Below are 14,139 nucleotides of genomic sequence, written 5' to 3'. Positions count from 1 at the left end.
TGTCAGGTAACTGATGCAGGTCTGGGTATTTCCAAGACGTCCCAGTAAAGTGACGCCACCTACCATTGCCTTTACATACAGCTAGCCCATGACTTTTGGCACTTCAGTGTATTGTCATATAACTGGTGAGTGCTGGGATTTATACAGTCTGTGTTCACCAATGATTCCCAACAGGAGGTTAGGATGAAAGTTGGATGGAAGTTGAATTTTCCATCAGAATTTAGTTCTGGTGGATTAGTCCTTGCCATCAGAAATTACACAGGCAAAAGTAAAATGCAGGACACAAAGTGGAATAATTTCTGTATAAACTGGACTATTGCAATTTTTTTCTTAAAATATTTTTATTTATATAATTTTTTTTTTTATTATAACAGTAAATAATTTTACCTACAAGGTCCACTCCTGAAAAAGCAGCATTGAGGTTGCATCTATATGGATTGAAATACATTCAGTCACAAAGTGAAAAATAGATGCATCATATCATCAGTTATGGCTGCTTCCAGGTTACCCTAGTCATGTAGGACCAATGTGAGCTTATACTGTACTTATTTGGAAATCACACTAATGATTAAGACTGCTAATGCGTATTCCTTGAAGTACATGTGACATCTCATGGTTGTAGAACACAGTTATATCGTGCATTTAATCTAAGTATTAGTAGTAAAACCTCAAGACCTGAGTGGACAGATTTTTTTACATGTTAAAATGATATGCGTGTATAATTAGCAATTAGACACTTCACTTATTAGCTTATACAAAAGGGAATGTTTAATCATTAGCGGTTTGAGTAATAGTTCTGGATTTGCCAGCTAAGATATTAAAATGCACTTCACGCCCACTTGTATTAAAGGCAGCCATTTTGTGCTCTGAACCAATAAATACTAGAATGCAGCCCATCAATTCACTAGGGACCGGTGACAAAGTGCCTCAGTGATGTCTCTGCCACAGAGTGAATTGATTGGCTAGAGTCTCATGAATGTTTATAGGTGACAGAAACACCTATGTAGGCACAGGCAGTGGTTATTAATCCTGTCCACAAAATGGCTGCCTCTACCCTGTATTGCTGAAGTACTCTAAATCAGCTAAAGAAAAATTATCCAAATGAGACTAATACAAACCTAAGAATTCAAATACTGTTCAGGATTCACAACTTATTTGATATAAAAAAAGCAATCATTGTGCTAAAATGTCAAATTAAAATAACAAACAAATATAAAATAAGCCTGCTCATTACCATTAGACTTCGAATTGCGTTATAGTTTTGGACACTTTTACTTGAGAAGTATGCACGTTACTGCACTCCACTAATCTAGGAGGATCACAGTGTCATTAGCAGGTGCTCAAATCTTTCAAGATCAGCAGCAATTAAAAAGATTTGCAATTTAATTATTTTTTATGTAAGTCTTATGACTTTCATTGCTCTCAAAGCATGTGATAACATGACAAGCGTTTCCATGGCTACATCATGGCTGAGGTTGGCGTAAGAGTTTCTGTTGAGATTGCATTGCTGTTGCATTGTGTAGACTGCATTGTTTTATGCAGATTGTTGCATTCGGTTTGCATTGTTGCATCGTGCTACAGACAGAGCTAGCCGCATTGTGAGATGATGGGACGTTGGAAAACATAGTCGGATCAACACTCATTGTTGTCAATGAGACAGCTGCTACACCTCACAGGTGAAATTCTGCAGAATGCAAAATAAATTATAACTATTTATATTTATTTATATATATAATTTTTAAAAGTAACCATTTGCTTCAACTTGTCTTTAGTATCGTCTTTCATTGACTGCACCTTTTATAAAACTAGATAATGTTGCAAAGGATGTTATATACATAATATCATGGTCACAGAACATAGGTACGTAATGCAATTGTTTTTTGTTAACACATGCCCCCATGCCCTACTGATTCGGGTACGCAATAAAAAAATAAAATAATAATAATCTAAAAAATAGGAAATTACTGTGTTAACAAAAATAAAGATGCTGAGAATAGTAACTATAAATAGGTCTAATTTTCCCAAGTAAGCCCAAAAATTACTTGTTTTTTTAAGGAATACCCAGTGCCAAAACACACATCGCAACATCCTAAATGAGGACTTTCAGTACTTGTTCCATTATGAACATTTTCAGTTGTCTCCACTTTCATCGACGGTGTGACAATATTTGTTATACGTTGTTTATACCTCACTAATGAGAAAGTTTAGTTAAGTTTGGGTAAGAAACAGAACAGCGCCGCTTCAGTGGCCGATTCCGTCACCAGCATAACTATGAAGGAAAACAGCAGCTAATGACACCAAAAGCTGCCCTGGAATATGCCAGCACTGAAGCAGATTCATTCATATAATAACTGGCTGTATGCAAACAAAAGCGCAGTGCCATTTCTGCACACGTGGCCTGTCTCTGGGCTCCTGATGGATAATCTGGGTTGGGTGCTGATAAGACCAATGGTAATGTTACAATTCCTAAGGGCTGCACAATCTCATCTATCATTATCGCTTCATCATCGGTAAGGAGAACAATGAGGCTGGCTCTGTCCATAGCATGTAGCAGGCTTAGGTATACAAATATTGCTTTGTAAGAATTGTAAACGCTGTGCTAAAATCCTTGTGAATAATGAATGCGCGTTTCGTCATGGCCAATTACAGATGAGCACTGTGCATCAGGTGGAGTATCTCATTAAAGTTCTGGAACACTGTCCGGCAGAGCTTGTCGGCGTCAGTCTCAGGGCTGGAATTCCAAGCAGTGCAGGCTGCTAGAAACCTATACAGACAATGACCAAATGAAAAGTCACCACCTTGTAACATCATTATATTACAGTCTCCATGTAAACATTAGTGGTAACTGGGATTTTTGAAACACCTATTCAGCCATTTTGTGGTTGAACATATGCCCCTCATACCTCAGTGATGTTACCAGGTCCTAGAGAGGAATAACAAGCTCCCTTCTCATATTGGTCCATTACACAAAATGGCAGCCACCACTATGTGTAACTGTCAGGTAAACTTTACTTTTCAGTTATTTTCAGATTAAAAACTGAGAATCTCTTATAAGCCATGTTAAGGAGAACCTCTATTTTCCTGGAACATTGACCTCTTTCTAAAAGGATAACTGCACCCAGTTGTGAATCCTCGCATTTGGATGGATCATTATAAGTAAAACCCGTCCTTAAATATTACCCACTGGGGTTCTGGCATTTATGTGATCCAGCTGGCGTTACAAAGTCTGAAGTGCCTGTCACGGCAATACTTGCTATGCTGTCGATGGACACCGCACTACCAGGAACGAATAGAGTCCATCGGACACTGCAGGACCCTCCCCCACTCCTGCTATCCCAGTCTGTATAGACAAGCACTGCTAGTGGGTGTGAGGGGACATCTCAGATCGCCAAAACGCCTGACCCCCAGCTTTTACTTTTAATCTTCCACTTAGTACTTAAAATTCTCTTTGAGGTGTAATTAGGTTTTAATACAGATCAAAAACATGTTATTTGCAGGCCTATAGCCCTGTGACACATAAATGGTAATTTGCACACGGTGCAGACTGACAAACGTACCGGTCATCTCGGATCCTGTAGAAAAAGCCGTATCCGTCATGTACCATGGGAACTACAGCTCCGTGGACATTGGTGTAGCCAACAAGACTAGTGGACAGAACAAAGTTGCCGCCTCCCCCACTGTAACCAAAACAAGAGGACACCGTCAATAAGAACCTGGACTACGTAAATGAAACCAGAGCACACATTACGAACGCTCCATGAAAGTGGCTGGTGGATCAGTTTTATAAACGTTGGCAGCTACATGTATGATGACTGTGATCGGTCGGTATAACAAACACTTCAGAGAAGACCAGCCGTGGGCAAGTCTTTGCCAGTCACTTGTGTTCTAGAAACACAAACTTCTAATCTCGCTGCCAGCCCAGCAGGGCAGACACTTGAGAAGAGGCAAGCTTCTAAAGAGGTGGGCACAGGCTGGTATATTGTGATGGACACACTGCCCCACATATTCTATATACATTTAACCAAAAAACACAAAATACAAAAAGAATTCCATCACTTATGGGTCAATCCAATTAGGTACGAAGAGGATGAGTTGGAAGTACATAGAAACGCCGGCAACGTCAATTCGCACCCATCGCGGCCCAATCTCACGCCGGACTAGCACATTTTTGCTTGCAGCCCTATTGGGCTGCAAACAAAAATGTGCGAGTCCGGAGGTACCGTAAATTCAGTATACAGCCGCTTTTACTCGATAAGCCCTAATCTGTAGAGTAATCATGTAATGGGCCCTGGTGGTCGTCCTTATTCCTATTCTGCATACTCAGTAAGAATAAGGACGACCACTAGGGCCATTTCTTCATTATTCTAGTGATTTGTGTTCAATAGAATTATTTTTGTATTTTGTATGTTTTTTTTGTTATATGTATTTAGATTGTGATTTTTATTTTATCTTTATAGGACTAAAGGTTCTCTTTCTCCATAGAATTTTCAACCCACATTCCCTACCAAATGAAAACACATATACTAGGGTTATTTTTAATTTTTTTGTTCAGCAGACAATTAACCTACCAGTATGTTTTTGGATTGTGGGAGGATAGTTGTAGAAAATCCACTCAAACATAGGAGGACATACAAACTCCACACAAATGGGGCTCAGGTTGGAATGAAGATCCCAGTGCCCTGAGACAATCCCTCCCTTGATAACAGTGCGTAATAACTACAGGTTCTTCACCTTTTTGTGAAAGCCGGGTCGCTGTAGAGTTCCGGGACAGCGATTCCTTGCTCTTTTGCAATGAGGAGAAGACCCAGTAGGTGACGGTCAAATCCTGCAGGTTCATAACAAAAACAAACAAAAAAACAAAAAGAGTAAAAAAATTGAAATTTTGTTGAGTAACTTTCCTCAAGGAACTAGAAGAGTTCAGTTATCAGGAGCCTCAGTATAATGATTATAATAAAACCGTCCTAAAGCATGAAAAATTATGACATGCTCACAATCTGGTTATATGCCCTATAACAACACAATGATCCTGCAAGTCAGGAATTGTGTAGTGTCATTAATATACTAAACATTTAGGGCCTCATTCCGAGGTGCATTTGTTGCTGGAGTCTCGGGAGCGAGAATATGCAAAAATAGGGTCAGCTCTCCCCTGGTGTAATAACCTCTGTCCGATTGTGCAAGGACTGAGACGCCCACTTTCAGCTTCTGTGCAAGCTGGCAATTCTTGACAGGCTACCATCAGCGCACCATCAACACATGCACCAGCCCTGTGGCAGGTTTTCCGTCTAGACATGGCCTCTGTGGCTGCGGTTGTGTGTCTGAGAATGCAGCTGCTATCAATGACACACCAGCCACACTCCCATAGCATGCCCATGGGAGTGTGCCATTTTTCACTTCTTGCCACCTCCCAGTCACTGCCCGGGAACGCCCGTCATTTTGCCGCCCTATTTCTGATACAGTCTGTTCCAAACGCAATAGAATGGTTGTGCGCACACTCTGTGTAACGCTTGCGGTGTTGGGTTTTTCTGAACTTTCCGCGCATGCTCATTTGCAAATAATTAATCGCTCAACTACGTGGACATCGCTTTTGAATTGAGTGAACCACTGAATCAGCCCCTTAGGCGCAGTTACGGCATGGAAATTAAGACGTGTAAAGGTGGGTACACACCCGAAAGATATATCTGCAGATGATGGTCGTTCATACACACTGAACGGCCATCATCTGTGTCTTACTGCGGGACTCGGCGGCCAGGGGGTGTGTCCCGGAGGGCAGGGGTGCGTCCCACCCCCCTCCTCGCTGTTGCCGGCCGTACACACCTGCCGATGGACAGATATGTCTGCAGATATATCTGTCCATCGGCTGTGCAGCACAGCCAATGCGATATGTCAGTGAACGCCGACGTTCACCGACATGTCGCAGGTACACACTGGCCGACGGGCAGCAGATACATTGGCTGATCAATTGATCGGCCAATGTATCTGTCGGTGTGTCCCCAGCTTTGGGTGTGGAATCCTTTAAAAGCAAAATAATCAACAAGACTAGGTATTATCTATTCGCATGTCTCCGTTCCTAAAAACTGATCCACAGTGTGGAAAAAATAACATGCAAAAAATAAATAAATCCATCGTTTTTAATTGCATTAATGAAAGAAAGTTCTGAGGTGGTGAATCGTAGGGGTCCACAATGGAGAGGATTTAGCACAGAGGTTATTTAAAGTGTGAAAAGCCTCAGAGATTATCCAGATTAAATCAGCATTATCCCCATTGTGATCATTCCCCATATCAAACCTAGGGGTCTATTTACTAAGCAGTGTTAGGAGACAGAGTGAAAAGTGATAAGAAAGTGATAAGGTGGCAGCCAATCAGCTCCCAACTGTCATTTTTCAAACACAGCCTGTGAGATGGCAGTTGGGAGCTGATTGGCTGGCACCTTAACACTTTCTTATCACTTTTGACTCTGTCTCCTAACACTGCTTAGTAAATAGACCCCCTAAACTTTTAATTCTCCTCTCTACCTCAATAAAGTCCAACTAAATCATGCAGAATAGCAGTGTTACCACCGTAATGAACCTGTACACTGCTGCAATGTTAAACCATTGAGATTACAAGAAGCTGCAGGTAAAAAAAAATCAAGAGGGAGGTGTACAGGGAAGGCTACACAGAATTACATACACGGTGCACTGATATCGCCAATCTCGGAAGGTGGAAGCAACTTTCCCACATAAGAAAAGTATAATCCACTACTGTGATTGGATGGCTGCAGACGTTAATCACACTGCCTGCTGTACCCACCTCAGGGTAACTGCGGGTAGTCTGGTACTTACCTTTCCCGTTCTGGCACTCCCTCATCAATTTGTTATGCTTTGCAAATGCTCGGAGCATTAATTCCTGGCGCTGAGCAAGCTGTAGAGACAAAGTTTTGCAATGTAGAAGGATATATACTTGTATATCACTATCTGGCATGACCTCACGGGACTGAATAACACAAGACTAATGTAATAAATGGTGCAGAATATACACCAGCACCTACATTGGACATAGGATCCAGCATGGCGCGGCACCAGTCCACGGCTTCCATTGTGCAAGGCCTCATGGTCTCTGTACGACCGTGATAAAACATCCTGGTTGTAGCCGTTTCATAACAGCAACCGGGACTGCGTCACAAAATGGCCAGATAAAAAAAAGAAACAAGTATTAACAGCTGGAATCGGGCTACTAAAATACCTTCTCCAATCAGTTCCTAGGGGCATATTCAATCGTCCGTGTTAAAATCTTCGTTGACCGTGGCTTGAATGAACGATCCAATCACACAGTAATCTTACTTAGCGCTCCCGCTCACCTCCCAATCCAGTAGTAAAAAGTTGTGGCGTGGTCATTTCTTTATGATGTTAGCAGTGTTAAGTGTGGGAAACAATGGTGAAATCAGCCTGTACCCAAAAAAGTGCAAACTTACATTGGATAACAGTATAGAAGTATTTGTGGCCAAAGGCAAAGTAATTAGGGCTCTACAAAGGTGTCAAATGTTTTTGTTTTGTTTTGTTTTTTACGAACATTGAAAAAAATATATAGAAAGCAAGTGTTTTTCAGCAAATGAAATGCTCTAGATTTATTTGGGGTACATAAAAATGATTGTAAATTGATTTTTGTGTCGTTGGAAGACATTTTTTTACAAATTGTTAAAAAAACTCCTGTAACACACCTGCATCATCCATACAACACCCCCATATACAGTCAGGTGCATAAATATTGGGACATTGACAGAATTTTCATATTTTGGCCTCTATTCACCACCACAATGGCTTTGAAATGAAACAAACAAGATGTGCTTTAACTGCAGACTTTCAGATTTAATTTGAGGGTAATTACATCCAAATCAGGTGAACGGTGTAGGAATTACAACGGTTTCTATTTGTGCCTCCCACTTTTTAAGGGGCTAAAAGTAATGGGACTATCAACTCAAAAGCTATTTCATGGACAGGTGTGGGCTATTCCCTCATTATTTCATTATCAATTAAGCAGGTAAAAGGTCTGGAGTTGATTCTAGGTGTGACATTTGCATTTGGAATCAGTTGCTGTTGAGTCTCAATATAAGATCCAAAGAGCTGTCACTATCAGTGAAGCAAGACATCATTAGGCTGAAAAATCAAAACAAACCCATCAGAGAGATAGCAAAAACATTAGGTGTGGCCAAATCAACTGTTTGGAACATTCTTAAAAAGAAAGAACGCACCGGAGAGCTCAGCAACACTAAAAGACCCGGAAGACCACGGAAAACAACTGTGGTGGATGACAGAAGAATTATTTCCCTGGTGAAGAAAAACCCCTTCACAACAGTTGGCCAAATCAAGAACACTCGTCAGGAGGTAGGTGTATATGTGTCAAAGTCAACAATCAAGAGAAGACTTCACAAGAGTGAATATAGAGGGTTCACCACAAGATGTAAACCATTGGTGAGCCACAAAAACAGGAAGACCAGATTACAGTTTGCCAAACAACATCTAAAAAAACCATTACAGTTCTGGAGCAACGTCCTATGGACAGATGAGACAAAGATCAACTTGTACCAGAGTGATGGGAAGAGAAGAGTATGGAGAAGGAAAGGAACTGCTCATGATCCAAAACATACCACCTCATCAGTGAAGCATGGTGGTGGTAGTGTCATGGCGTGGGCATGTATGGCTGCCAATGGAACTGGTTCCCTTATATTTATTGATGATGTGTCTGCTGACAAAAGCAGCAGAATGAATTCTGAAGTGTTTTGGGCAATATTATATGCTCATATTCAGTCAAATGCTTCAGAACTCATTGGACGGCGCATCACAGTGCAGATGGACAATGACCCGAAGCATACTGCAAAAGCAACCAAAGAGTTTTTTAAGGCTAAAAAGTGGAATGTTATGCAATGGCCAAGTCAATCCCCTGACCTGAATCCGATTGAGCATGCATTTCACTTGATGAAGACAAAACTGAAGGGAAAATGCCCCAAGAACAAGCAGGAACTGAAGACATTTGCAGTAGAGGCCTGGCAGAGCATCACCAGGGATGAAACCCAGCATCTGGTGATGTCTATGCGTTCCAGACTTCAGGCTGTATTTGCCTGCAAAGGATTTGCAACAAAGTATTAAAAAGTGAAAGTTAGATTTAGGATTGTTTAGTTTGTCCCATTACTTTTGGCCCCTTAAAAAGTGGGAGACACATATAGAAACCGTTGTAATTCCTACACCGTTCACCTGATTTGGATGTAATTACCCTCAAATTAAATCTGAAAGTCTGCAGTTAAAGCACATCTTTGTGTGTTTCATTTCAAAGCCATTGTGGTGGTGAATAGAGGCCAAAATATGAAAATTCTGTCAATGTCCCAATATTTATGCACCTGACTGTATCTGTCCACATCAACTAAACCATTATTCGGCATTTTGCAGAATATCACCCCAACAATGACATGTCATTATTGGCCAAATTAAGCTACTTAAAAACTTCCAAGTGCCTCATTAATCATTAGGGAGGGTTATCCCAGTGGTTCTGATCAAATCCTGTCATTTGTACCATCAAAATAAGGATTTTCCCAAACGTGGCTAAATTTGCGCTGATAACTGGATAGTAAAAAAACTCCCGGCCAGCCGCGTCAAGTAGTATTGGCTGCGCTAATGCAGCTAACTGAATACGCCCCCTAGAGTGAAATCTGCATCAGTTAAATCTCATAACAAAGACACTGTAAATACATTAATATGTAGGAAGAGATGGTTACATGTAATGAAAATACATTTTAGGTGTGAAAGCTGGCACCAGCTCATTAAAATGTATACATGATCAGGAGTAGTCACAATCTCATTTAGAGACCTGGATTTACCTAATTCCTATGTTACATTAGAAAACGTTATAGTAGAAGGGCTTCTATTGGTAAGGAAAGCGCTCTGTGTGCGGACTCCTCTTTTGCTTACTGTCTGGGCACTGACAGCCGGAGCCTCGTCACCGCACCACCTACCTCCTAGCTAGAGTGTGCTATGGTGAATGCGTCTTCTCTTGCAAGCTTCCATTAGAGACAGTGGTATTGTAGTGTGTCTTCTATAGACAGTATGCTTGGTGTAGAGCTCTGCATGTACTCCATGCCACCTCCGCTAGTTGCATGAGACACTGCCACCATTGAGTATATATAAGTGTGTGTTCCTGGGCATACTTGCATTGTGCCCTTTTGCATTTAATACCTGCATTAACTATTGTGTTATAACTTATTTGTATCCTGTTTCTGCCAGTTAATAAACCACAAGCTTGATTAAGCTATTCTATGTGTGGACACACCTTCAACGCACACTGCTGACACCTATAGTAAAATCCATACATTCCAAAAATAGCTTTGACTTGTCCATGTGACGAGGGAAACACTCTCCTGCCAAACCAACGTGTGCAGTCGGTAAAATAATGGTCAGTAAAACTTGATATTGCAGCAGGGTTCTTCTGGCTATAACCTAGCTTGCTGAAACGCTAGTATGACACCATAATTGCAAAGGAATACCTTGGACAAGGCTGCTTTATTACATTAAACCATAGCAAACAAAAAGTTGACAATGCTAATAGGTCTTTGTTGCCAATCCTAATGGTGATCTGCAGCTGGCATGGTGGTAATAAATTAAAATATCAACATTTAATTTTGTCATTTTTGATTATTCTCATTAGGAACCAGTTCTAAAGATTGCCGAAAGTGCCGATGCTTCAGGCAAATTTAATTTAAGTTTTATCAGCAGTTTATCTCTTACCGTCCATGGAGTTTGTAGAATGCCAGCTGGAGAGCAAGTTGGACAAAGGTGTCTGGGTGGAGCTTCTCCTTCTTCACCAGAGCCTTCCCAAAAGCCGTAAAGGCGTAGTTGGCTACTTGTAAGTCAGAAACCTGAGAGCAGATTGGACAATATTAGGGCCCATGACTGTGCTTTTAAGGTCTAATGTGGGCCATACATCTACGGGGCAAAACCCGATCAAACATGCCAATCGGCGAACATAGATGATCAGCATTCGGTCAAAGAATCGCCAAAATACAGCATGTTGAAAATCCCCTGATCGATGATGTTCATAATTTTTGGGTCGGAATTGGTGAGTCAGGATTGTCCAACATGTTGCATTTCACCAATGCCCCGACCCAGGCATCGTAAGAACGTGGAATTCCCCCCCCCCCCCGATAGCTGCCCGATGTATGGATGACACAACTTACATTACAGTCTACCTAGCAACATCTCCATCCACACTCCCTCTCTGGTAAGCTGGTGACCCCTGCTACTGATACCCAGCTTGCAATTATATACATCTTATGTATAAAATTCATTGGTTTGTTTGTATTCGGACACCGCTGCACAGATTGGGATGCAACCAATGCGAGGTGGTCAGGTTTTAGGGGGTTTAGGGTCCCAGTCAGACCACCCGTTGGGGTACGCTGGGCAGAATTTTGGCCTGGGGAGCCTATTCCGGGCCTTCCACTGGATGGATTTGGATGAAAACTTCACAGAGGTTGTGGCACTTGGTCTGGGATGCCTAATGGAGTGGTTGGGATCCCGGTCGGACCTCACGGTGGAGTGTGCTGGACAGAACTTTGTCCCAGAGAGCCTGATCTGGGCCTTCCACTGGATGGATTTGGACAACAATCACTTAATTTGGACGAAAACTTCACAGAGTGGTAACATTGGATCCCAAAAGACATAATAGGGGGGTTTAAGGTCCCAGTGGACCTCCCGTTGGTGTACGCTGGGCAGAACTTTGACCCGGGGAGCCTGTTATGGGCCTTCCACTTGATGGATTTCTACGACATCACATAATAAAACTTAATAACTTGAAGATTTAAACCCGGGCAAAGCCGGGTACTTCAGCTAGTAAATAATATAGATCAATCCCTGTAACTTTGCAACTGTAACTTAGCTGGGCCAGTTTGGGGGTGTCCTGCGCTCTGGATTTGAATCCTAGTATGTTAGGGACCTACCCTAAAGAGGTTACGTGGATATGGGGGTAGGCCCATAACCTTGGCCAAGATTATGCTAAAAACCTCTCTTGATTGCAAAATTTTATTGCATTTATATATTATCAATAATTTGGAGTTGTGCACCTGAGATTTGTCTGTTTTTGTGCCTGCAATTAGTCTCATCAGGTAGCACCTCCCAATATATATATATTCAGGGTGTGCAGTCCAGGAATTGTTCCCATAAACTTTGCAACTATGCCTGCTGTTTTTGTAACACTGCGCTCTAGAACTTTGTGCATCCCAATGAATACTAGTAGCAATAATAATGCACTGAAAAGTAATGGTTGGCTGCAGATTAGTACTTGGTTATTAAATAACCTCTCTGAGCGTACGTATAATATTAATGCCATCTCTAATGCTTATGACAACAGCCAAGGGGTACAGAGGATTAATAATGCCTCTGGTCTGTGTCAGGCTGGACTGCACTGACAAATGATAGGCATATTTAATATTTTTGTCATTTATATTGATACATACATAGCACTTGAACCTTAGTGGACACGAGGGCTGTGTACAAGTACTTTAGTATTTAGCTGCCCACATGCACTATTTACAGTGCATCGGAAAGTATTCACAGCGCTTCACTTTTTCCACATTTGTTATGTTACAGCCTGTGACCATCGCCATGGGTTACGGTGATTCATCAAAAGCCCATGTCATGACTGTACGTGCTCTGTATAAAGTGTGTGTATTATCATAATTCCCTAAAGTATATATTTTAGAAATGGCTGTTTGCGTAAACTGGATTGCATAAGCTGATCATGGCAGATGGTCAAGTGACACCTGGCCTTTGAAGACAATGCATCCTGAATGTAACGTTTGCTCCCACACTAGGGGGCCATGTACGCAGTCACACTGGCTGCTAGAGGGGTCATTTGTAACACCTTATGCTAGCAGTCTTCCTACCATAAAATACACTAAAGGTCCAGGGAGGTATATTAGTGTCAGGTCTTGTAGTTGTGCTAATTTGCATCTACACAGACCCTGGGAGAACAAAGACCAGTATTTTTGAGCCTGAAAAGGGTGGGGGCTGCTGGGGGATGAGCAAGTCATGGAACTATAATGCTCAGCAGTCCACACTGCTACGTGTTCACTTCTAGGGAGTAGCTGAGAGCTAAAGAGTGCTCCCCATGTCGGTCTATGGTGGTCTCCCTCTAAGATCTCAGCGTAAGATACCTTAGGATTCTGATACTCTATCCTTTTCTTTTATCTGTAATAATTTTGTGCATTTATTTATATATGTATATCTTGTTTATTTACCTATTTTTACTGTAATTTAACCCTGGAGATATTTCTCAATAAATACAAGAACTTTATCAGCGTTATCTCTGTGCTCTAATGAATTCACGTGCCTGGAGAGGCCCATGCTATATTTGTGTAATAACTGTGAGTTTAAGTGAGATTTAAGTGTCTGGCGAACGTAAGAGCGCTATTTTAATACTCTTCGTGGTGGCAGCTTAGGTAAACCCCACGTCACAACCACCCAGCTACGTCAGGTTGGTGTATCTGAGCGCAGGCTGGGCACGGTGTCGTGACACAGTCTTATTCCAAAATAGAATAAATTCATTTTGGTCCTTAAATTCTACACACAATACCCCATAATGACAAAGTGTAAAAAGTTTTTTCGAGATTTTTGCATATTTCATTTAAAAAAAAAAAAAATACTAAAAAAATCATATGTACATAAGTATTCACAGCCTTTGCTCAATACTTTGTTGATGCACCCTTGGCAGCAATTACAGCCTCAAGTCTTTTTGTATATGATGCCACAAGCTTGGCACACCTATCTTTGGGCAGTTTCGCCCATTCCTCTTTGCAGCACCTGTCAAGCTCCATCAGGTTCGATGGGAAGCGTTGGTGCACAGCTGTTTTCAGATCTCTCCAGAGATGTTCAATTGGATTCAAGTCTGGGCTCTGGTTGGGCCACTTAAGGACATTCACAGAGTTGTCCTGAAGCCACTCCTTTGATATCTTGGCTGTGTGCTTAGGGTCGTTGTCTTGCTGAAAGATGAACCGTCGCCCCAGTCTAAGGTCAAGAGCGCTCTGGAGCAGGTTTTCATCCAGGATGTCTCTGTACATTCATCTTTCCCTCTATCCTGACTAGTCTCCCAGTTCCTGTGGCTGAAAAACATCCCCACAGC

The 14,139-nt window shown here is 41.7% G+C and overlaps 1 protein-coding gene across 2 annotated transcripts in view; it reads right to left on the bottom strand.

Annotated features, from left to right (window-relative positions):
• Positions 1–345: 345 nt before the first annotated feature.
• Positions 346–14,139, bottom strand: part of CROT (carnitine O-octanoyltransferase) — a 73,725-nt gene continuing 59,931 nt past the window's right edge. For both annotated transcript variants that reach the window (XM_088459617.1, XM_088459616.1), the window contains 6 exons: positions 10,752–10,882; positions 7,028–7,151; positions 6,822–6,900; positions 4,732–4,825; positions 3,558–3,677; positions 346–2,764 (listed from right to left, as the gene is read on the bottom strand). In XM_088459617.1, the coding sequence (XP_088315743.1) occupies positions 2,644–2,764; positions 3,558–3,677; positions 4,732–4,825; positions 6,822–6,900; positions 7,028–7,151; positions 10,752–10,882 (669 nt within the window). In that variant the 3' untranslated portion in view covers positions 346–2,643. The remainder of the gene's footprint in view (positions 2,765–3,557; positions 3,678–4,731; positions 4,826–6,821; positions 6,901–7,027; positions 7,152–10,751; positions 10,883–14,139) is intronic.

The sequence above is a fragment of the Taudactylus pleione genome, unplaced genomic scaffold, assembly GCF_031769625.1.
Source record: "Taudactylus pleione unplaced genomic scaffold, aTauple2 ptg000916l, whole genome shotgun sequence".
Lineage (NCBI taxonomy): Eukaryota > Metazoa > Chordata > Amphibia > Anura > Myobatrachidae > Taudactylus > Taudactylus pleione.
Note: the sequence above shows the minus strand (reverse complement) of the source record. Positions and strands in the feature narration are given on the sequence as shown.